Raw genomic sequence first — 25642 nt, 5'->3', positions numbered from 1 at the left:
GGAATGATAAAAGGAAAAGGTGGAGAAGAACATACTGTGAATATGGACAAAGAAAAATGATGAGAGGAACAGAGGAGGTAAATGAGGAAGTAGGAAAGAAAGAAAGAAAAGACAGCAGGAAGCATAAATAACATGAGGTAAAAATATAGAAAGCAGGAAAGGCAAGAAGCAAATGAGGCATAGACAATGAAGCAGAATAAAATTAATAGGAAAATTAATAAACATCAGAGATTATTATGGCAAATAAACAGCCTAGAAAAAAGAAGAGATAGAAAAGAGACAAATCAATACAAGAAAAAAAAATCCAGGAGGATTAAAGGTGGAAAACAAGAAGATGAAAAAGGGATGAAAAGAGAAAAGGGATAAAAACTTCATGGAAATATGACAAATGTCGAGGGATTAAAGAAGGAAGTAAGATAAGAATGGAAGGTAGCAAAAGACAACAAAGAAGACAGGAACTAAAGAGGATGGATTAAGGGCAGGAAAGTGCCATGGATGACATAGAGGAGGAAAGAAAGACTAAGTAAAAAATAAAGACGTGGGGCAGGAAAAGATGAAAAGGAAGCACATTGACAGGGAAATGGAAGAAAAAAAGGAGGGAAGGAAAAAAGGTAAATAATAATAGGGAAGAGCAGGAAAAGGAGGAGGAAGTAAGCATGATAAGAGGAGACAGAAAAAATGAAAGATCAGGGAAAGGGAATATCCAATTGTGCAATGTTTGCAATGTTTTATTTTATGTTACACTGAGATTCCAGCACTAGTCATTGTCCAAAGGTCTAAATGGTGATGTATAGTAATGCTTAAACACAATAATAATATTATAATATTATTGTCCTGGGTCAATATTTCAATTTTAATTCTGAGTTTCTTTTAATCCTGCACTTTTATCATCCGTTTACAGCACCAGTATCAAGACTGTTAGAATGATTAAAATGTATAGCAACTACTATAATGACTACTAGGTTTAATAAATCATTAAGCAGATACACACATGAAATTGGCACATGATGGGAGCTATAGCTACAGGTTAAACTAATGCACTGAATACAAACATAGACTAAAAAGGAGAGAACAAATACCAAGACTACGGCTGCAGCGGGTCCCACAAATGCATAGAGAAGACCTCCTTCCAGAGAAAGCCAGCAGCTACAAGAAAGAAGCAGGAAAACATGGAGGTTGAGAGAGGGAATTAATGTGGGAGAGATTTGAAGAGAAAGTGCAGGAACATGAAGGGTTTGAATGAGGTGAAAAAGAAGTGAATGATTGATGAGACAGGAAAAAAGAGAGAGGTGAATTACACAGCAAACAAACCTTCAGCCATGTGTAATACTCTGCCATTAATAGTTAAAGAAGAGGTAGCATACAATGACAGATCTATAGGACAACTTGCTTACTAGCTTGATGTTCCATAACCCTTTGCCTTGGTGAATCCCACTGAGATCGCCACTACTAGAGCAGGGAGACCTGGGAGGAAATAAAAATGGACTTTAACATAGTGATTGTGAGGTAGATGACAAGACACACAAAAGGAAGTGAAGAAAAGAGTGAACAGGTAAAGAAAGGTAAAACAGCAGGAAGGAAGGCACAAAGTAGGCAAGAAAAGGACGGTAACCTGGAAAAGTAAGAAAAAAAAAAGATATAGGAGGAACTGACGTGAACAATGAGGGAAAAAGGGAAAGGGGATAAAAAAAAGAGAAGAAAAAAACAGGAAGCAAATAAGGAAGAAAAACAGGATGAATAAGGTGAATAAGCACAAGAAGAAAGAAAGTAAATAAAATTGGTGAGAGAGAAAGCCCACCCCAGCCGAGACACAGGAAACGCTTGCGTATGATGCGATTCCTGAGGCGGCCTGTCACTGCCATGTAGGACTGCCATGCCTCTGTCAGAACCCAGCAGAATGAAGACAAGAAGAAGAAATGAAGCAACGCAGCAATCAGGGTGCATAAGATCTGAAACAACAGGTGAAGACAGGAAACAAGTATGAAGAGACTTTATTCATTAATACATACTCTGGCAAAGAACATGACTGCAGTCATATGAGTGACTCTCACTCATATGGCTGCATACAGTAGAATGTCATTTAAAACCTGTCTTGTCATTACACTACCTTTAATTGGCCCCACTGGCTACTACCATTCACTAGGGAAGAGTTTGGCTTACCTTATTCCGTGTCTGTGTCTGTCCAATGAGAATAAGAGCATTGGACGAGATGATGGAGAGGCAGAAGTTAATAAGGATGACTGAACGCTCAGACCGGATGTACCTGCAGGAGGATAAAAGAGACACCTATGAGTGAAACTAGCAGTCAGACCTACGGAAAAGATCGGGGCATCAACTTCAAGGCTTTCTCCAGATGCTGTGGTATTTTCCTGTATATTCTGTTTTTAGCTGTCTGTTCCCTTTTTTTTTCCCTGGGGGACACAAGTAAGTAATAATAATTCTGAAATATATATCAGGTGTTAATACATATCTGTCACTGATATGTAAATGATGTTTTATTTGCTCATATACTGATAACAGTCAATAAGGCCAATATCAGCCGATACCAATATTCAGGTAATATCTGTGTATCTCTAACTCTTATGTAAGAGGCGATTCTTAATGCTGACTTTTTCAAACCAAGTTTGAAGCAAACTGTAAAACTCTCCTCAGCGTATGACTGAAGGCCTATTTGACAGAGTTTGTTCAAATTATCTTTAATTATTATTTAATTTTATTATTATTTTTAGCGTGCACGCATGAAAAGTTTTTCATACTATAATAGGATATTTCAACAGCGTAAAACCAGTCTGACAGTCACCACTCTCATTGGTGAATAAAGTCAATTAGGCCCAATATCAGTCAACATGACCACTGTATTTATGTGTGTGTATATATATATATATATATATATATATATATATATATATATATATATATATATATATACATATATTAGGGGTGCAACAATACTCGTATCGATATTGAACCGTTCGATAGAGTGCTTTCGGTTCGGTATGCATATGTATCGAACAATACAAAATTTTTAATTTATTTTATCAACTTTTCTTCTGACGATGCTGTCTGTGTTGAGAGCCCAGTGGATCTGCGTTCGACTTATCCGCCTAGGCTGCAGGAGCAGCCTAGCGCAGATCCACTGAGCGCAGCGCAAGCTAGCGAGACAGAAGTTAAGCTGTTGCAACATGGCAAATTGAACCTTCCCCACCCTAATTCAGATCTGGCGTTTGGAACTATTTTGGTCTTCATGTGAAGTATGACCCTGAAGGTAAGCACGTCATGGACAAAAGTAAAACAGTATGTCGGATGTGCCACACAATGCTCAGTTACATTGGTGGGAACTAGTGCTTAGCGCAGTTTGCTCGTTAACGTGTTGACGCCGTCCAGCCTCACACACGGGGCAATCCGCGGTAGCTCGTTAACGGAGATTTGCCGCGTTATGGCGTTAACGTCATTTCAACGAGATTAACGCTGACAGCTCTAGTGGGAACACAACGAATATGACTGCACATTTACTCCGACATCATCCTAGTGCAAAGACAAGTGGAAGCAGACAAAAGCAACAAGCACGCATGCTACAAACTTTACCAGAGTCATTTAGACAGCCGTTAGCACATGATTCTCCTTATGGGGACCTGATCTGTTTAATATGCTGCTGAGAATATACCCCAGAAGAAGCGTATAGTATAGCTTTTATTTTGGAAAGAGCCATTTCTCTGTAATAAACTCTCTTTTTCCAAAGATGAGTGATTTCTCGATCAGATAGATTAATTTTTTTATTACTTTGTTGTTTCAGCAACATTAAATTTAAAAACTGTACTTTTGAGTATATATTTGTAATTTTAATAAATGACAAAAAGGCATGAACATTTTTTGTATCGAAAAAATATCGAACCGTGACACCAAAGTATCGAACCGTACTGAACCGTGAATTTTGTGTATCGTTGCACCCCTAATGTGTATATATATATACATATATATATATACATATGTGTGTATACATATAGTGTATATTTTGGGTTAAATTCATTCTACAATTTACATTAATTTTCCAGAATACACTGAACATGCTTTTTGTGCAAGATTCACTGAGGTAAGAAAACTTTTATTTTTCATGCTGCATACAGTAGAATGTCATTTAAAACCTGTCTTGTCATTACACTACCTGTAATTGGCCCAACTGGCCACTACCATTCACAAGGGAAGACTTTGGAAAGTAGTTGATGGTAATCAGCATGCGAAATAGATTGCAAAGAGGTATACAGTGCTTCACTGAAAAAGGGTGCTTTAGTTGCTAACAGATTGCCATGGTTACCTGTCCTTTGCTTGGAAGACTGACTTGTCTGCAAACATTCACAAACTACTCATCGAGCAGTAGCGAAAAGAAAGAGAGCAAAAAGTGCGATGCAAACCAAAAATAGTTTTTTTTTTGTTCAGCTGTAGTCAAAACAATCGCAGAGCAGAGAGGTTTTTGGTGTAGCAGCCTCTGGTTTCACTTACATACAGTCAGTCTCCAGCAAAAAAAATGACCAGCTGCTTGGGGAATACACTTTTTCCCTAGAGGACTCCAAAAAGTCAGTATGGATAAAAAAAAAACAAAAAAACAAAACTAGAATTAGGTGTTATATCACATTTCAGCTGCTTAGCCAATTAGTCCTCTAGTAAAAGAAAAACATGGTATATATTTTGTGACTTCAAAAATAGGGAAGATACAAAGAAATGCAAAGTTTGCTGTGGTACATGATAGAAAAGCTCACGTTTTTTCCATTTCTAAACTTCAAAAGGGGAAAACTAGAATTCTTTGTTGTTCTATACCTCCACCAACTGGTTCAGGTACAGTTTACATCCATTTCTGTCCAGACTCATAGATCAAGAGACTTAAGGATTTGATAGGATGGCACCATTACTCTCCCCATTCAGTATCCAAACAAATGTGAAATATAGGCTCGGTTTTAATGAGACGCTCTCTTTAGGCCTGGGTATCGTCACTGATTTGTATAACTGATTCAATTCTGATTCACAAGGTCCTGATTCAATGCAATCCCCGATTTTGCTTCGATTAAATTTAATTCAATTTTGACTCAGACAGTCAGGAATATTATAATTATGATCATTTAACAGTACATATCCATATTTTTGGATAAAAGTATAAAAACAAAACTGACACTTGTGAGACTTCATCAGAGGTTTAAACATCACAGCAGATGCTTTTGTGTCAAAGTAACAGAGGATGAAACAGAAAAGTATGAAGGAAATGTTCTTGTCCTGGCTTTTTATAGCAGATAACTGCCTTAAAAATATTCTGCAGTAGATCAAAAACTGAAAAAAAAAAAATAAATAACACAACATATGAACAAGCTGCTGAGGTGAAGCAGAGCAAAGTTCAAGAGGTTTTAATTACACAGCTAAGTGTTTTGCAGTTTGGCATAATTTGTAAAAGTTTAAATTTCTTCGGTACTGAACAGCAGAAATTAGGTTTTCTTGCGGGAAGACAAGAAAAAAACTGTGGCCGATAACACTGTACACAACGGTAGTCTGGTGCTTAGTAAGCAAGCGATTAATAGAGATAGAGATAGAAAATAGAGATTCTTGATGGTAAACTGGTCTTGAAGTATACTGAGAGAAAGAGCTGTGAAAGAAGAGTGATTTTATTATGGTGTGAGCAAAACTGCCAAAGTTTTGCTCACAAAGTTTTTGTTGCTGATTCAGTGAATTTTGGTTGGAGATTGACGAAAAACCTGCAGCTTCAGAATCTGTGAGATGATGGCATGTCCGCGTACGTGCCGTGGATCTCGTTTTCTGTTTACATGTTTGAGCGGAATCCGTGTACCTGCTATTTTGGCTTTTTGGTGGTTGTTGAAATAGTTTTGTGAGCTTTACGCTGAGATTCTGGCGTTTCTGACATAATACATTTACATTTAAAAATCAAATCAGGATTTAATGAATAGATATTGCATTATTCAAACTAAAATCAATTTGAATCAGGAAAAAGCCACCCCTAGTTCTCACGACTCATCAAGTGATGCTACTAACCGGCCAATCGGTGGCATGCAGTCTGACGACGTCACATTTTAGGACGTGCTCGGATTGCTTTGAACCCCGGGCGAGCAGGTACTAAAAAATACCTGGTATCAGGTGCTATGACCTAATGGAAAACTCTGAAAACTGTGGCGATCCAAGTAGTTACTAATGGAAAAGGTACTGTAGGTACAGCTTTGAAAAGTAGAAGATTTTACATTCTCAATCTACACTGTTACATTAGATTTTGCTGCTTATTTAAGAGCTTTTAATAATTTTGTAGGCTTTTTAATAAAATTAAACACAATCTTTGAAAATCTTAAAACCAGCGGAAAGCATGCTTTTAGTAGCACTGTCCTTTTGTCCTTGATAGATTTAAGTCAGATGGTTCATATCCTCCCACCTGATGAGCTGCTAGTCTGTTGTTAACACTTCCTCCTCACATTAATCACAGCCCTGTGCTAATATTTTTAACACAAGCTGTAATATCTCACCTCCAGACAGACACATAGATGATGATGAGTAGCAGCAATGTCAGTGAAGACACTCCACAGCCTACAATCAGTGTCACAGACGGGAGTTGTGTCTTATCCATGTTCTGCAAATAAAAGGAAGGAGGAAAAAAGAAAAATGTGAAATACAATCAAGATCTATTCCACTTTATCTGATAAAGTGAAAAGTGAATAATGAAAAAGCCCATTGCTGCAAACAAAGTCAGAGGGACTCGTCAGTGGGGTCTTGCAGATCTGTTGTGTGCACAGAATTTGACGAGAGCTGACAGCAGAAAAGAAAAATCCATGTTGGCTTGATTTGTTGAGTTTTCACCTCCTAACTGGGTCATCCATGGTTCAAATTCAGTGGAGTCCATTTTCCTGTTGTTAGGTAAATGTGTAAGCCAATATATTAAAGAGCCACTATCTATATTAAATTTATATGTAATATGGATGGATTTAGTTTTTATCATGTGTAACTCTAGCTAATAAAGCAGGTGGCCCAGCACGCAAAAAAACATTAAACTAGGACTGTGCGATATGACGAAATATATCGGATGACGAAAATAAAACATCTGTCGTTTAATATTATACGCTATCATTTGTTTGGTGGTGTCACAAAATCCACTGTTTATGGCAATATTTTTTCATCATTTCAGAGAATACCAGCATGGCCAGTGAAGGTGAGGCAGAACCAGGTAGCTTGAAACAGAAGGACCAGTCAAAACAAATTGAGGACCTTATTCCTAAACGAGGGGCTACCTCTGTAGCATGGACCTGGTTTGGTTATGAAAAGTCTGACATGGACCAGAAAACTTTACTATGCAAACTATGCCGCAAACAGGTCCCCACAACAGACTCCAACACAACAAACCTCTTCTACCATCTACGCAAGAATCATGTGAAAGAGTATGGAGAGAGTTTACAGATGAGGAGCAAAAAAGAGCGCTGAAAATAATCCTTAGACTCAAACGTTAGAACCGGCTTTTCCCCGCACCACGCCGTGTAATAAATACTCATATATAGTTTCATGCATCAGTCAAAACACTCGACTCCAGGTACACGAGGCCCAGCTGAAAACACTTCACACAAGTCGAGTTCCCTGAGATTCACAGAAAATGCTCTATTTTGTGATATATATTGTTATCAGGATGAGATTTTGGTCATATCACACCGCCCTACTTTGAGCCTGGTTTAATGGCTGCACAGGATAAGATTAGGAGAGGTGTAGAGTAGGTAGTTACTAGAGGTGTAAAGGTTAGCAGGATGTCACTCACTCACTCTCTCTCTCTCCCTCTCTCTCTCTCTCTCTCACACACACACACACACACACACACACACACACACACACACACACACACACGTAGAGATTCTGAAAGAATGCTCCTGCTTTTTTTCTGCTTTCAGTTTGACAGTAAGGTGACTTGAAGGTGATTTAGGAAGAAACCACAATACTTCCAATCAGCAGAAATGCACACACACCACCCACACACACGGACAATTTATGCATACAAAGTCAATTTCCATATTGAACAGACAAATTAAAATAAAGGAAAATGAAGAAGTGACACCTTCGCCTTTTTTCATTCCCAAAACCTTGTCCGCCACTGTCTTGGTCACCATAGCAACCATGTAACCATGTACCATGCAGCAGCTGTTTAGAAATAACTAGGTTTAGAACTATGTGTCTAAACCTCTAGTGTTCTTATTTCATATCACATATGTTTTAATACAGGAACAATAATTACATATACCTTTCAACTGAGTTTAGAAAATGTATGATCCACATTTCACTTTTATTCATTTTTATATGTACACTTTTAACCAATGACAAGGGCTAAAGAGCTATGTGAAAACATCTACAGAGCAAACAAACAATTCATCACAGAAAATGAAAACCAACAAAAATGGCTATGGCGAGTCAGAGTCGACCAAACATCTATCGGAAACAGTTATTTTATTTGTGTGTGCCGGGGCCAAAGTAAAACCTTGTAAAAGAAGCATCGTCTCCACCAGGGGTAAGTTGTCTCACAAGTTATGTCTGTGTGAGGCATGTCAGGCAATCTGTTGTTGACTCTGCTTTCACTGCTCTGAGTTCAATTATGATCTGTGCTTTGTATGGAAACACAGCTAGCATTAGCAAGTACATGAGGTTCAGTGACAATGCCTGGTCAAATAAAACAAGCAAGTTGACCAGGTTCAGGCTTAGCAGCAGATCTATGAGATCTATGGATGCAGTTTTCCACTTTACTATTTATCTTGTCCTATCCATGCTCTAGACTGCGCTGCTATTTTCCTCCTCTGACACGTGAACCGAAATCAGTTGATTCTACTGCAAGTGCAAGAACCGATAAGCGGGACTGATAGGCAGGCAGATTAACAATTCCAAGGAATTGGACTACTGGGAACTAGTTTTCTGCAAAACCGGTTCTCTATTCCCTTCCCTAGTTGTAAGCCAAAATGCTTTGGCCTGATCAAAGCACATCTGGCGATAAGGTTAGCCCATTACAGTAATATCTATAGCAGGGGTGACGGAACTCCAGGCCTCAAGGGCTGGTGTCCTGCAGGTTTTAGATGTGTCCTTGATCCAACACAGCTGATTAAAATGGCTAAATTACATCCTCAACATGTCTTGAAGTTCTCCAGAGGCCTGGTAATGAACTAATCATTTGGTTCGGGTGTGTTGACCCAGGGTGATCTAAAACCTGCAGGACACTGGCCCTTGAGGCCTGGAGTTCCCTCACCCCTGATCTAGGGCAAATTTCACAGTAATCTATCTGACATTGTAAATATTTCAACAAATATCTCTAAAAATGTGAAACAAATGGTTGCAACATAGTAACTCTAAAAGAATCATAAAAGTCAGTACGTAGCATGACTACTTGTACGAAATGTTATACCAGTTCATCTAATATGTTCACAGTATTTCAATGAAGTTAAGTGGTTAACATTTTTAAATTACTACAGGCTGAGTGCTCAGATACATTTGAGGGATTATGAAGATCACATTTTGTTGCATCATAAAACTTTAGTACATGTGAAAATATTTTGCTCTCATGCCTTCACCACCAGATTAGCGTCATTCATTTCTACCAAAAGCTATCAGCAGCATGGCAGCACAAAGCAACCATCAGCAATCAATGATTTCCAGATGCATAACCCAACAACTCAGTGTGCCATGATTTTCCTTGGAGTGTATTTCATCTACTGCTAATACCACAGCAGAATAGACAGTCTATGGAATTTTTTTTACCATAGACAGTTCTCAACATGTGAGCTGGTTCTCAGGATACACCAAGATATGTAAGTTGAGGTTTACATATTCGCTTGGCAAGTGAAAGTTTTGTGGTTTGATTGGAGCTAGACCCCCTAAGCCTTTTATGGTTGTGTCAGCAAGTGCATCCGATGTAACTCCACTACTCATAAATAAGAGGAGCTACCATCAGTGGCAATCCCTTGTGACAAGGGAGGAGCTGAAATGTTTTTTTAGAACTGGCTCCACAAAAAAACCAAGATGACATGAAATTTGAAAATTAGAGTATCACTAAAGAGTGTAGGATTCTCATTTCAGGAAACATAAATGTCAATCTAACAGGACTGCATTGTTGAGAGAGATCAAACTGGACCAAAGCAATGGGGAGACACAGCAAGATTACCATCATTAAAGCCAAGAAGTTCAGTTAAAAACAAAAGGCATTTTAATGACATTTCCCACTGAAATGCGCCTATATTTAGTCGGTATAAACCAAAAGCTCTAGGAAGAAGAGACATTTACAGCAAAGAGTCAATACACACCGACGTTATTATGATTGCACTAAAATTCCAAATTTGATTCAACAGAAATGAAGCGAAACAATTGTACACCCATTTCGTCATGGTAGGCGGCCTCTTCAGTGAATATGCAGGGGACTGCGTTTTAATAACAGATACAAAGTTATTTGCTGGAGTAATCATCCAAACCTAATGTGGCTGGATCAGTAGCTGGAACAGCTCATCGCTAATGCTGTGCTGTGTTCGGGTGAAGAAGATTAAGGTGAGATGAGGGTGCAGTAGTAGCAGTGAAAAAAGGCTTTGCAGTTGCTCACAGATGGAGGATGGCTGGACCTGAGGGGACCGGGACGCGAGGGGTTTCCGACCCCCTCACATTTACCCCCACCCCTCTAGCAGAAGATAATTGGCTGAGTTTATAGCCTGTCTTGTCTCCAGGTTTGATGTGTGTGCCGGGGCCAAGTTAATTAAATCCCTCTGATTAATCTGCACTGCACTGAGTTCCTTCTCTAAAAGCAAAGTGGGAGAAAAAAAGATTACAAGTGCAGTGAAACAGAAAGGCGTCTGCTGAGACAGACAAACTTTTTAGTTCCTCCTCAGCTAACGACAGAACTCGCCTCGTACCAAAGCTCACACAGAGTCCAGATGAGAGCATTCCTGTCCACAAGAAAATGACCAGACCACATAATTCCACATGAGCAGACTTTAAACACACCACTGTTTGCATAAATTTGAAACATTTAAATGTGACAAGTATGCAAAAAGCTAACAAATCAGATAAATGCTTTTTCACTGCACTGCACACATTCTACTTTATCTTCATGCTGGAAATAGATAATAAACCTGCACATACTTGGCTAGAAAACCAATCACAAAAAAGTGGCTTAGTCAAAAAATGAAAACACATAAGGTTTCTCTTTCACAGATCATCAGATCATCTGCTTTCCTTTTATTTATTTTTATGTTTTCATATGACCACAAGACATCTTGATGTGCAAATCAGAGTACAGCTATGACTCCCATAACTTTAGTTCCACTTGATAGATAAAACATCAACAGATGCTGCCTCTCTAACAGCCTACAGCCCTGCAGACCTCAGACTATCTACCCATTTGTTACTCCTACAATGGGCTAATTGGCGTGAGGCTTGTCACTGCGACTAGAGGCCAGGCTTATAGCATCCAGTTGATACCAGCACAAGCACATTCATTCATCCTCTCTCCCTACACTGCACACGGGTCTACCAATGGTAGCACACTGGGTTCAGAGGGCTTTGCCTTTGACTGCAGTGAATTTTTTCCCTGTTTTCCTTCTAAAAGTCTGCAGTGAAGCTGGACTGAGCAAAACGGACACGAGAGGTGGCAGCTAGAGAGTAAATGATGTAGTAAGCAGAGGGAAAGAGGCAGAACTACAATGTGATGCGACATCAGAGAATGAAAAATGGTGGGATGAAATGACTGAGGGGTAAAGAAGAAAGAGATGGAAGTATGGGAGGAGCGAGGGGGGGGACAGAGGAAAAAAAAGAGGTTGGGGTATTTGTCATGCTGAGGCTGTAGAAGGCTAGCTGCAGACAGAGGCTGGGCCATTTAGAAGCTGCTATGTGTTGCAGTAGGAATAATTAGAATGGCGGCCGTGGCTGTCTCGCAAAATAATAGAACATAGGGAAAAAGGGAAAAAAGAAGGGCATGAGAAATGAGAAAAGCTGAAATTTCTGGAAAAAGCACAAGCGGGAATTTAGCTTTCCTTAGGAGACACAATGCTTTCTGGAAACAACAGAATTCAAACAGCCTGTCATCTGCACAGGTGGAGGCAGGCTGCAGGGAGGCTGCAGCACGTTGAGGATACGCCAATATTAGTTTACTGGTAATTATTAGCTTAATTCGTTATGTCACACATGTGAACAGAGCAAAACTAAAGGCCAAATTAGCATTAGACGGCAACAGGGGAATAAAGTACCAACAGGAGAAGAAAGCTCTTTAAGTGATCTACTTTATATTTGCCGATTAATGAACACAGACAAAGCCAATAATGACCAACATGGTCCATAATACCAAGAGCAGTAGAAATGATCAAATCGCGAACAGAGTGTAAGTCATCTACTACCAACACAACCACAACATGTTCCTTGTATTGTGACAAACATAATACGAACATAAGGCTTTATCCTCTCTCAGGAAACAGTATAGCAGTTCAGACCATCCTGTAGTACAACTGGAAGCGTGGAACACCCCAGCTGACTAGGGATGGGTACCGGGGTTCTGACATAAACGGTAGTAACCAGACCGAAAAGCAGCGCACATTTTGGTGCTTTATTTCGGTGCTTCTTTTTTTTTTTTTTTTCCTGAGATGTCATACACTTTGGATTCTAGCCAATCATTTTACCTTTGCAAGGATAGTAGGCGGGCCCAGGTACGTACGTTCTTTTAGAGCAGAGCTACAGATTAAAAATGCCCAAGGCGAAGCGGTCAAATGTCTGGCTGTACTTCACAGCAAAAGATGCAAACTCAGCAGCCTGCAACAAGTGCTTTAAGGTGATACTGTGATACTGTGCAAAGGAGGTAACACCTTGAATCTGACGACGAACCTTGCGACGCATAGCGTTTCTTTAAAAGCCGAGAAATGCACTGAGTTAGCAACATCCCCCAAGAACCCGAAGAGTAGAGTCCTGGCCCCTAGCCCTGCCAGTGTAGCAGAAATGATGACGGGTGATGATGGCAGCAGCAGCCATTCTTCTCTGCGTGAGTAGCTTAATGTTGTTCGTGTGTAATTTACGTTGAGTAGGCTAACCACGTTATTAAATTAATGTATGTAAGGTGAACTAGCAAACACCATCGTAGTTACATGCGGCTGTCTTCTTGTTTGATGGCAGATGCTCCCTTCACCCTGGCCAAAAAGGCTAAAATGACCAAAGAAAAAGTGGAAAACAACTAAACATGAGAGGTTTTTGGACAAAGTTTGTATTTTTTCCATTGTTTAAGCACTTCTTCCAGCCAAGAGTGATACCATATATGCCCTATAGCTGCAGAAAAGGCTAACATTGTTATCTTTTTACAAAAAAACAGCTAAACATGAGAGGTTTTTGAACAAAGTTTGTGTTCTCCATTCTTTAAGCACCGGTTCGAGCACCGTTTAAGCACCGGCACCGTTTCAAAAGTACGGGTTTGGCACCGGTATTGGATAAAACCTAAACGATACCCATCCCTACAGCTGACATACGGTGAGAGACAACCACATACTCTCAATTGACCTAACAAGCATGTCAGAACCCACCGGAAATACAGAAAGCACACAAACTCCCTAAAGGAACCCAGCTAGCAGGTACAAACCAAGAACTTTCCAGCTATGAGGCAACAATTCTAACTCTGGCACCATTGCGCCTCCCTTCAAGTTTGCAAATGGGACATCTGCAGATACAGGGACTGGAGAGAAGATTGGGAAAAGTTGAAAAAAGAAGCCACAATTATAGGTGAACGTATCATTAACAAGCTATTTAACCTGTCTTTGGTAGGCTTTAAAAAAAACACACCAGCAGCAACCCAGGGGAAACACTATGCACTAGGGTTGGGCGATTGGACGAATATATTGACTATCAACAATAGCCAGCACGATAGCCTATCGTCGATAGTTTTTACAAGGGCGATTTAATTATTTATTTGCCCATGAATAAGTTTGCTATTAATGATGGAGCTAATAGAAGCAGTCAACAGGAAAAAATAATAGCGCTCTTTTAACAGCACCCTCTTTCATCTGCGAGTGAAATGCACCCTCCTCAGAGTGCGCCCAAATGCTTGTCGATGGAGCTGCAGAAGCTGGTGATAGCCTAGCATACTCAGCCGGATGGTGGACACGTACATGCTCATGCAAGTTAGCCGTGTTTGAGTACTTTGCTCGCACTATACGTCTGCACAAGTAACACACCGCTTTGGTTACATCCTTAGGTTTACCTCTTTCATCTGGTTTAAAGCCAAAGAAATCCCAAATTGACGACTCTATTAGGGCTGCCACAAACGATTATTTTGATAGTCGACTAGTCACCGATTATTTTTGCGATTAGTCGACTAATCAGATCATGCGTCCATTGGACTATATAACTATCATTAGCTTACAGCTTTAAGTGTTTAAGGTATGTGCTAACTAAAAATAAAGACAAGATATTAGTTTATAAAATTTTAATGAAATTTGCAGATTGTTTCGGCGGAGTTTAATAAACTCAGCCGTCTGCTCCTTGCTATCTAAAATACAACAGGACACCGGAGTATATTCTCGAGCATCTCACACTTCTGATAATCAGCTGTCTGCTTGACGTTTATTCCGCTGTGTAAAAACTATAACTTTAATCTCAGCCAAACCAATTTACTCAGGAACAAATAAAATACTGAAAAAAGCCAAACAATAACATTTTTTAAGTTATCTAAGTGACTTATATATCATGTTTAACCTGAGTAGCGAAAGACGGCGGTGGGTTTGAAAACGATTTGCCGAGAGTCCGGTGTTCTCATCGGCTCTAGTGAGCCTTGAACCCCGGCTAGCTATCGAGCTGGTGGGTAACAGACGTCTCCGAAAACGTCGGAGTGCTTTTGAAAATATGTGGTGTCTTGATAAACTGAGCAGATATTTGAAATTTACACAGCTACATTACTGCCTGAAAATATGTTAAACATTTATTTTGTGACCCAGAAAGAATAATAAGAGTAATATTAAAACTAATTAGCTGCCGCCATTGTTGGAAACTGAGCAGGGCCAACCTGGGATAGGTTGGGCCACGAAGTATACACCCGACCCATCCTTCAAATCTGGGGAAATGAAGGGCGCATTTGTCAGCCGCATTTGTCGGAGTCTTTGAATTTGGACAGTCTTCGTCGTGTCGCTGTAACGTAATCAGCCTACAAATGCGGGCACAGGAGGATGCGGTTCCTGAATTTGGACACAGCTACGATACCGGACACTGCTTCTTCTTCTTCGGGGTTTAACGGCAGCTGGCATCCTTGTACATGCAGTGCTGCCATGTTCTGTTTCAGTCCGTTATTACACTCTTAAATCCTACTACTTATTCCTGCGTCTTTTGGGATCTTACAAAGCTTCAAACAACGCGTCGACTATAAAATTAGTCATTGACGATTTTGATAGTCGATGTAATCGTGACTAGTCGACTAATCGTGGCAGCCCTAGACTCTATATTTTTTTTTGTGCTGTTAGCGTTAACGCGCAACTAACGCGATTATCAATTAACTCATCTGGAGCGCGGACTGAGTCAAAATCCCTGAAATGTCTCAAATTAATTACATGCTGTGTGGTCAAATGTTTGTGCGTGTTGGAGGTATTTCCCCTCTTTGTTGTGATCAGTGTTCAGCCTCATAACTACCATTTCATAATATAAACCTAAATACTGCACTTCCACACATCAACTCAAATCACATAGATCATCTTACTCTTAGTGTTTAGGTATGAACACAAAGGTGACAGCACAAAGCACAGATGAAAACCAGCACAAAGAGACTTCAAAGTGATCGTCAGGTGATTCTACTTTAAACATGAACAGGTTGGCCTGACTGATCATCAGTTTGTTACCTGTTGTTGTTCATGGTGTGGTCTGTTTGGGTTCGTCATTCACTCCGCTTTAAAACCACTTTGTGCTCTTGGCTAGCTTAGCGTTAGCTAAGTATGTATGCAGGTGCTTGCAAGCACCTGCATACAGAGCCGAAGTTGTGTTAGCATCATGATGCGGTTGTTTCTGTCCTGGATGCAGTTTGGACTTTAGCATTGCGCTCTCATCCTTTTATGCTATAAAAATAAAAGTAATATCCATATCCATGCTGTAGACTATGCCACTATTTCCCCCTCTGGCACACAAACAAATCAGCAGACTGTAGCACAAGTGCAAGTGGAACTGATAACCGGAATCTAACAATTCCAAAGTATTGAACTACTGGGAACCAGTTCTATACTGGTTTTCCATTCTCATCCATTCTGCAATAGGATTTGTGCTAGTGAGGGATACTAATGATTGACATATGATAGAGGGAGAAACAGGGGTGGACAATACAGCCTTTACATTATATTATGATATTTCAAAGAAATTTGCAACAGTATTTCTAATAATATAGAAAAAAAACCCAAAACTTCTGTTTTACCAGCATTTTATCAGCTTATTAAAGGGAGCAACATTTAGCAGTGCAAACAAAATGAAGGGCATTTTCCATCCTTCTTTTCTGAAGAGTTATTGTCATTGATCACAGACTGCTTAATTGAAAGTGTGATCTATTGCTTTAAGGTGCCAGAAGAAGCAGCCGCAGAATTATAGAGCAATAATAGCTTTATGCCAAATGTAAACATAAAAAAGGTTGTAGTAGTTTCCTGTGAATTTATTACATATTAATTATTAAATATTACAACTTATTAGTAACTATAACGCTACATGACTGCTTAACACTTAAAGTAAATTATATATGAAAAGTAAATTATCTTTATCTGGTAACTTTTCAGGAGAGTGTGCAATATTATCATATAATAGGGTGGAGTGTTTTAACTAGCTACTTATAGCCCTCCTTTACCGTCATGCATCAGTGATTTCCATCCACTGTTTGCACTTCCTGTCATACGCAAGGCAACTAGTGAGTACTTCAGTGATGCTTAGCTGAGATATTTGTTTAGTTTTGGGTCACACATCATCAGCTGCGTTTATTTCATTCTTGCATTTGACTGAATTGTCAGAGATGTTTGTTGTTTCCACCTTTAGGAACTGTTCTTATTTTGAAAAGCACTATGCTTGATTGGAAGTTGCTGAAGTAGCTCCATTTTCAGATGCTAGATTGTCATCAAAAGTTCCCCAACGTTTCCGAGCTTGTCTCGTGGTTGTCGCTGCACGATGTTGTTGCAGCACTGATATCCAGAAATGTAAGTTTTATATCACATAATAATTATACCTGTGTTATAACAGACAATATTATATGGCACAGCACTGAGAAAAGTGTTAAAAGATGACCTATAAATCCAGAGATAGAAAGCTAATATCTACAGTACATGTGGACAGTGTGGTAGCATTGTAGTTTAATGGCTTGAGTTAAGAAACTTGCCCCACTACTAGAGCCATGTCATATGTGAAATGGAGTTAAGATCGACAATGAGTGCGAGGCTCTCTGCAGATGGCCGTCAGCTTTCGAATGTTATGTGTCCACAAAATTCTCAGGATTTTACAGGCTTTTAGTTTTTAATGCACCAACTACCCATGTGCCATTCAAGCAAACAAGCAAAGAACTAGAACAAGAATGACTACCAGTCCACAGCCATCATAATTCAAGGTATAAATGAAGGACTAAAGAAATGACCTCAGATCCTCAGTGTCATTACTATTCTTCACCCCTATAATTTCTGCCTGCTGATGCCACTAAGGGAAAAAATAAAACAACAAAATGATTAACTGTCTTTGCCTCGCTGATTTGAAAAGAAATATTTTGGGGTAAAGAACTGTCTATTGGCTAAAAGGAGAGCTCTTGGCCCAATTTCTAATTATAGCTGTAATTGTTTAGTAACTAACAGTTAATTATTTGAAAAAATATTACCAGATTAATCATAAAAATCTCCAGCTGAATATTTATGCATAATATTGAATTAAAAGATGAGTTTCATAGCGTTTCAATTACCTCTCCTATACACATTTACACAGGGTGTGCTATTTTTACGTACACAAACACAGAGAGATTATTTTATCTATAAAAAGTTAAAAAGACATAACTATCTCACTCAATTTAACAAATTTTCTCACATTTTTATATATATTCTGAAAGTCTAAGACCCAGAGATAGCACATTTCTAATGACAAAGTAGCAAATTCTCAAATTTGACAAGTTGGACAGTGAATATTTGGCATGTTGATCAACTAAATGTTTTAAATTATTAACTGATTTTTAAACTACTTGGCCTTTTTTCAGGACTAAATTAATAAAATGGAAGCTCATTTTTACAATGTGTTTAATTCAGATAATACATATTAAACAGCTATTTTTTACATGTCTCCACAGACACACTTGGATGTCAAAAAACCAATCGACTCTTAAGGCCTTTTTGTTGTTCTACTGTTTCTTCCTAAGCAAGACGGTTTGCTCCATACTCGCACTGTGCCCAGTGTGTCAGCTTGTAACTTATCAAGGTGTGACCTCCTGCTTCTTCCTCCTCTCCTCCCTCAGCCAAGGTCCTGTCCAGATAACTGAACGGCTCATCTGGAGGTGGAGAGGAGCGAATAGATTGTTCTCATTTTTGATCCCTGTACTGATCAAGTTGCAATATAACATGAATCATCAAGCCTACAAAATAAGAAAAGCAATTTCATTATATTATATTAAAAATATAGCAGTGTCAAACATTTCTACTGAACACAAAGGATTCAACTGATTTAAAAGACATTATCAAAAACTTGCAATTTAATGGATGTTCCAGTGTGAAAATTCTACCTGGTCAACAACACCGTGCATCTCTATCATTACTGGACTGGCTGTGATGCATCAGAAAAATGCAGTCAATGTCTAAGTACCAAAAACTGGACTTCTTCCATTGGATACATGACCCTCGCATCAAGGGTCAGTCCTTGTAAAAGAAATGGTTTCCCTTTTCATAACAGCTCTATAAAAGATAGGTTTTAATTACTCATCCATATAGATACCAGTAAGGTTTAAAGTCACTAGGACTCTCCTGCTTATTCTAGCCTTTGAACTACACGTCTCAAGCAGTGCTTAATTATTAGTCTGTTAGTTAGTTAGCAAGTATCCATGCCCAATCATGCCCAATGGGCACAACTACTTTTTCAAAATATTACTTTTTCTCTTTCACACATGAACAGAGTCCCAAACCAAGGTACCTACCAACATGACTTTTGTTTACTATTACAATTTTAAATATCAATAAGCTATGCTAAACTAACCAGAACCACACTCCATCAGCACCTTTCATCCCAGCTCTTCCCAGTTCAATCAAAACCTGAATTAACTTATATGTGGTGGCTGCGTTATAGCCAGGCTGTTTTTTTCAGCTCTTCCCCTTGGCTTAGCCTCTTTCTCTAAATCGTTCAGGCAGCATGACGGGCAGCCTGCTGCCTCCTGTATCTTTAAGAAAGCCTCTGTGCCCATGTTGTTACCAGGGCAACTAGTGAACAAACTGCTTCTGAGGCAATTTCCAGTCTAATAATAACTAATCGGTCTAAATGAAAAATTGCCACAAAGACACGGCCCTGTGCCCACAGAAACTGGGCCACGTTTGAGTCACTGGGATTCGGCTGTGATTTCTGCAGACACATAGCTGACTGCTGAGCCCAGCTGCAGCCACAATGGAAGGGCATTGTGTTCTGTGTCCCGCTGTACCTCCAAGTCTGGGTAAAATGTGTCCTGCTGCTTGTTGTTGTAGTACAGATTATGGAATTGCCATGCAGCACCTTCTCCACTGGGCCTGTGATAACCATGGAGACACAACTGACAGGCTATTATGGGAAAATATGCTAATGTGAACACCAATTGTTGGCGTTTACCTAAAATAAGAAAATTAAGGAGGGGTGTGGAATTTGAGGGGCATGCAGTTATGATCATCAGCTCTAACATGATTTGAAATCCTACTCATGGTGTCATGTGTGTGAATATCTGAGAGCAGAGACCACAGGTTAGCACGGTGCTGCTTCTCCTCTTGGAACAGATAAACAGCCACATAAGTAAAGGCACCCCCTAAATAAAATCCTTTTTTTTGGCAAGCCTTTAATAACCTTTTGCAGCATGGCTTTGGCATGTCGAGACATAGAAAAGGAAGGAGGGGGAAAGAGGGAGGATCTGTTGATATGTAACGACAATGACGCCCTTTAGAGAGAGAGAGAAAAAAAAGAAACAGCTGATGCATTCTCAAAGAACCCCACAAAAACACACCCCGTCTCCGATACCTTTATGGAATTCATGGGAGGTTGTCGGACTTACCATTTCGGGATTTAGCCGTGCTAAAATGGCGAAGGTGGACAGTCTGTCACAAGAGCATTTGGTTCTGAATGAGTCGACAAGCACGGTTTTGCAGCCCCTGGCAGACCAGGATCCCAGCAGAGAGGAGCTGCACGAGAGAAACACGCGCGCGCACACACACACGTACACACAGAGAGAGAGACACACACACACAAGCACAAAGAGAAAAGCGATGCGGTGAATATAAGAGAGCCCCGGCAAAAGACAGAAAGCAAAGAAAAAAGAAAAAACAGCGGTTCAAATCCCACCGCGTTACCCCGGCTCTTTAATCCACTTTACATCTCTGCCGCTGCAGCAGGCACGCGCACACAGCGGACTGAAGGCGGTGATGAGGCGCTACGAGGCGGCGTGCTGCAGCTCTCAGCCCGGACACATTACAGAAACACACTGCCAACACTCGGGATCATTATCATTATTATTATCATTATTATAATAATAATAATAATATTAATAGTTACGCGTTGTTTCAAGTGAGCTAAATATTAGCCATTACGATACTGTGCTATATTTACTATGCACAATGTATATACAGTAGAGTTCTTTATTTAATGTAATTTTTTTTATCATAATGTTAAAATTCCCATGCATGCCTCATATAAAAAAGAGGCAACAAATTATGCAATTTCTGATGGGAAACTGGTGCATGCTGGGAAAGCAGCGCTGCAAACATGGAAACATGGCCTGTTGATCAAGATCACTGTTAATTAATACAGCGATCAGTGCCCTATGACGGTGGATCAGTGGCAAGTTTGGAAACAACTGGAATTATTTTAATACCTAATGTGAAATACGTTTGTATTAAGTTATATTGCGGCTCATTCCTGTCTACAGTGAATGCCTGCTGCGTTAATGTTTTTTTTTTCTTTTTTCTGGCCCTATTGTTTAACGATAATCCAATTTGAAAGCCTGTTATTAAAAAGTACACCAATGCATGAGCAGAAAGCAGTGCCACTATCATGGAAATCTGGCCCAGTGATCAATACCACTGCATCTTTTCTCCCAGTAACATTAATGAGTCACAGCTGCTCACAGTTGTGATCAAAGCAGAAAGAAAAAAAAAAGAAAGAAAACTGACCATTACATGTATATCAGTTACACCCATTGACTGTTTTCTACAGTCAATGGTTACACCTGCTTATTTCCTGCCATGGCTGTTCAGAATGCCTGCTCAGGAAAAGGGCCAGTAAAGTAGCGACGAAGTATTTTAATGTGGAATAGCTGATATAAAGTACACGTGGGCACACCAATGTAATTTTTTTACACTAGCATAAAAACAGAAATGTATATGTTATTCTATCATACTGCAAAAATATGCAAAGAGTGGCATTGGTGTAAGTGTTGGGAATAAATTTATTCTAAATGTGAACTTAAAATATATCAGTTATTTTTTTAGCAGCTTGCTTGTGGGTTGCTCTGCCATCCTTTTTAATCCTGTAATGGTTCTTGGGTTGCTTAGCAGTATGGTTTGGGTCAACATCTATTCACAATTTGAAGCACCAAGCCTGGGAGTCACATTAGCAGTAAAAGTTAGGGACTTTTATCCAACAGCAACCATAAAATGGCCATGGCATAATGTTACCTGCACCTTGTTTGACAGAATATATGGTATGCTTCAGATCATGAGCTGTTCCTCTCCCCCATATTTTTCTCCTCCTATCATTCTGTTACAAATAAATCTTGGTTTAATATATAAGAGATTTGTTCTTCAGAGCTCTTTTAGATGTTTTCAGGTGAAGTCTAATATGCACCTCTGTATTTACATTCCTGAAAGGATGAAAGTATCTTAACTATATACTTTGATGACACACTTACCTCTTCGAGAGTGGACTTGACTTGGTTAAATGTTGTGGGAGGGGTTATTTAAACTTGGAAAGAATTCTGTGATCATCCACTTTAGTTTTCTCATGTCTGGGCCTTTTAGTGTTGCTGAGTTGGCCAGTTAATTCCATCTTTTTAAGACTGTATCAGATTATTGATTTGTTCACATCTAAAGTTTCTTCTGCTGCAAACACTGTTTCTAACGGTTATACTCTTGGTTCTGTATGATGTCACAGGGAAGGATAGGGCAACACGTTCTCACTCGTGTTGGATAGGAAGGAACACAAGCTCCACCCACTTATTTTTCATTTTGAACATGTTAGTAGTGTCAAAAGGCTGATGTTTTGCTGGTGAAATCAAAGCAGTCTGACACACTCTAGCTTCACGGTTTCATAATTTGACATCTCTGGTAATTAGATAGCAAAACTCCATTTGACCAGGCTCCTGACAAAGCCCAGCCTTATGTTACTCTGCTTCAGTGCACACAGAAATTTAGACACAGTCAAACTGATGAAAAAGCAGCTGAATGTTAAGAATGATCAACGGAAACCAAGCACCAAACTACAGCTGTCAATTGGCAGAAAATAAATTAAAACCAATATCAATAATTATTGATTGTTTAAGTTATTTTTCTTTTTTACCTCTTAACATTTTATGTAGCATTTCTGTAAAGAAAGGCCAAAATCCCTCCTGAGAACCTGGTGACCAACTACAAGAAACATCTTACTGCTGCACTTGCCAACTAAGTCATGTTTTCCTTGAGGATTAAATACTAATTTCACTCAATAGCATACAAATCAATTTAGAACTTACATGTAATGTGTTTTTTTTTTTGGTTTTACTTTTAGTTGATATTCTCTCCCCAATAAAATTAAAGTACCATAAATATTAGAAACTGTTCATTTCTTTGTATTTAAATTTTAAAATTTAAAGTGAATGTCCTCATATGTGGATGTCATTTTTATCAGAAACAAAGTTCAGGTAAAAAAAAAAATAAAAATCAGGTAATTCTTTGTTTTTACATTCATCAGGTCCCAATCAGCCCAAATAGCAAAGAGAAATAAAAAATGCACGCCATGAAAGAGTTCGGGTCTTAGGAGGTTAAAGCTGGATTTAAAAAAATAAGTGTTTTAAGTTACAGTTATTAGAGCACAAGTAGCACCATTTTGTGTGAGTACAGAATATGACGTCACTGGGTTGGTTAGTGGCAACTAAATGGCAAACAAGGAAGTTGATATTAAAAAGGAGTTTGTGGGGATCACTTTGGTGTTGCAGCAAAAAGTTTTTATGTTAAAAACTGAGGAAAGATTGTTTCACTTTTTTTCTCCCAAGCAAAAAGTGGTTCTTCAGTGTTGCCTAGCTACTCTGAAAGGGGAAAAGCCACTAGTTTAGCAGTAATGTTAGTGTTTGCAGAGAACTTTATAAATGGGGACCGTGTGGAGGAGAGTGTTTGAGTCAGGTTCACTGGTGGTTCACCAGGATGACCAGCTGACTGTCACTGTCCCCCGTGTTTGTTTTCTTTCCTTGTCAGATCCGGTGTACAGACTGAGAGGCACAATAAGGCACAATAGCTGGCACAGCATGTGTCCACAAAATGTGATCAGGACTACTTTCAATGTGTGACTTAACACCCAGTTATATAATAAATGTATTTTTTCCTGAGAAGATGCTGATGGATGTTGTTTGTGCTTAGGTAAATTGTGGTTGTAATGTGATAACCTGTTAATTTGTTGCATTGCTTAGGAAAAGATGGTCTTAATCGCAGTATAACTGGGAGTTAAATTAGTCCTAAATAATGCTGATCTCATCTTTTCGACACATGTTCTGATAGATGATTGCGTAGCTGAAAAGTTCCCATAGATATAAGTTGCTTATCCCTAATACTGAAACTGGGTTTTTGTCACTTGGTGGTAGCGCTCCCTTTCCTTGTGAAATAGAATTCTCAAAACCATGGCTTCTGTTGTGTGTACAAGCTTATGTAGACTGAATCTGAATGTACTGTGCTTCTATGGTTGCTATTACTCCTTTAGGCCAGAGGTGCTGCTGTGAAACAGGCAAATGAGGAGGTTAGAGAAGAAGTGGAGGAGTGCGATGTAATCACTTTAACATTAAAGTGTGTCTAACAACGAGCCATTGTGTTTATATACAAACACAACATCTTCCTCATTCCATATTTTCTTAATGCTGGCATTCACCTTACTATCCATGTGGCCAGTTCTTGGCAGAGGACACTGTTCCATGCAGGGCTGCTGGACCAGCACCTAAATTATCCAATTAGACAGTGGGGGCAAAACTGTCCGCAGGCCATGGTGCGACTCACAGAAAGACTTAATCACATCATCTGCACAAAGAAACTGCACTCATTCCTAATATATTGGATTTCTGTTAGAGGTGATGTGCTAATGTCAGCACTGAGTCACCTCCTGAAGCTAACGCACAAACAAACAAATACACAGACACACACACTCTCTCTTTCACACTCTCATTTGTCCTTTCACTTTCATTCAGCATACCTATTTGCCATACAATAACAGACACACTGTAAGCCACAAATGTCTGCGAGAGAGTTTATTTCTGATTTTAAACATCTCTCTTTAACTGTGCGCATTTAGCATGTGGCCAAAATGCAGCCTTGTTTCTCTCTTCTTTTTTTCTTGAATATTTATTGTACAGTTGACTCATTAAAGGAAGACAAATCTGCGATTGTCACAGATACCAGATCTCAGTCCGTACTAGATTCCATTCCATTCTATGCAAAATTAAGCTGTTCTGGAGGCTAATGAGGGAGCAACACAAGACAGTAGATGAATGAGCATTTCCAAAGCTGTGTACAACCTGGAAACAATTCGCTTGTCATGGATCACTTTGAAGGTGCCAGCTGGTCATTTGCAGACATTCCTGGCTCCAGTTCAGCCAGGTGACCTTCTAATGTATCTACTAGCTAGTCATATGTAAGTTAATGGTGTTCTTCACTCTCACTGGTAATGTCTTCAGTCATTTGCTGGAAAGTTTATCACAGGTCCTGCAAGTTCCAACCTAATTGGCTCTGGGAGAAAAAGTAATTGCCCCCCTTGGTACAATGGAATTGATTTGCTACATTAAATTAAATTTACCTGTGATTTACTACATTGTTTTGGAGAGCTGAGTTCAATTTCATTGACAGTTGACTATAGTTGACTATGCTTGACTATAGTTCTTGTTGCTAACAAGAACCATCAACAACCAGTTGATAGGTAAAAGGGCAGTTACTTTTTCACACTGCATCAGATAGCTTCAAATAGCTATTTTCCCTTGATGAATAAAATAATTATAAAATTATGTTTTGTACATACTCAGGTTGTATTTGTCTAATATTAAAATTTGTTTGATGATTTGAAACACGTATGTGTGACAACTATGGAAGACAATAAGAAATTAGGAAGGTATGGTATTTTCCACAGCAGTGGATACATTAGCTTAAAGCTCTGAGGACTAAGCTATCATAAGCTGTAACCGTTCCTTATTATTTTCTTTGTTCCCTGATTGCCAAGACAATAGGGATTGTCAGCCACCAGGAACAAATTA

At 39.2% G+C, this 25642-nt stretch overlaps 1 protein-coding gene across 8 annotated transcripts in view; it reads right to left on the bottom strand.

Moving 5' to 3' along the window:
• adgrb1a (adhesion G protein-coupled receptor B1a) overlaps positions 1-25642 on the bottom strand; it is a 197634-nt gene that overhangs the window by 35870 nt on the left and 136122 nt on the right. For all 8 annotated transcript variants that reach the window (XM_063488506.1, XM_063488504.1, XM_063488511.1 and 5 more), the window contains 6 exons: positions 20222-20348; positions 6510-6613; positions 2161-2263; positions 1799-1949; positions 1395-1464; positions 1080-1146 (listed from right to left, as the gene is read on the bottom strand). In XM_063488506.1, the coding sequence (XP_063344576.1) occupies positions 1080-1146; positions 1395-1464; positions 1799-1949; positions 2161-2263; positions 6510-6613; positions 20222-20348 (622 nt within the window). The remainder of the gene's footprint in view (positions 1-1079; positions 1147-1394; positions 1465-1798; positions 1950-2160; positions 2264-6509; positions 6614-20221; positions 20349-25642) is intronic.

This window comes from Pelmatolapia mariae, linkage group LG10_11 (assembly GCF_036321145.2).
Source record: "Pelmatolapia mariae isolate MD_Pm_ZW linkage group LG10_11, Pm_UMD_F_2, whole genome shotgun sequence".
Lineage (NCBI taxonomy): Eukaryota > Metazoa > Chordata > Actinopteri > Cichliformes > Cichlidae > Pelmatolapia > Pelmatolapia mariae.
This window is presented reverse-complemented; position numbering and strand designations above follow the sequence as displayed.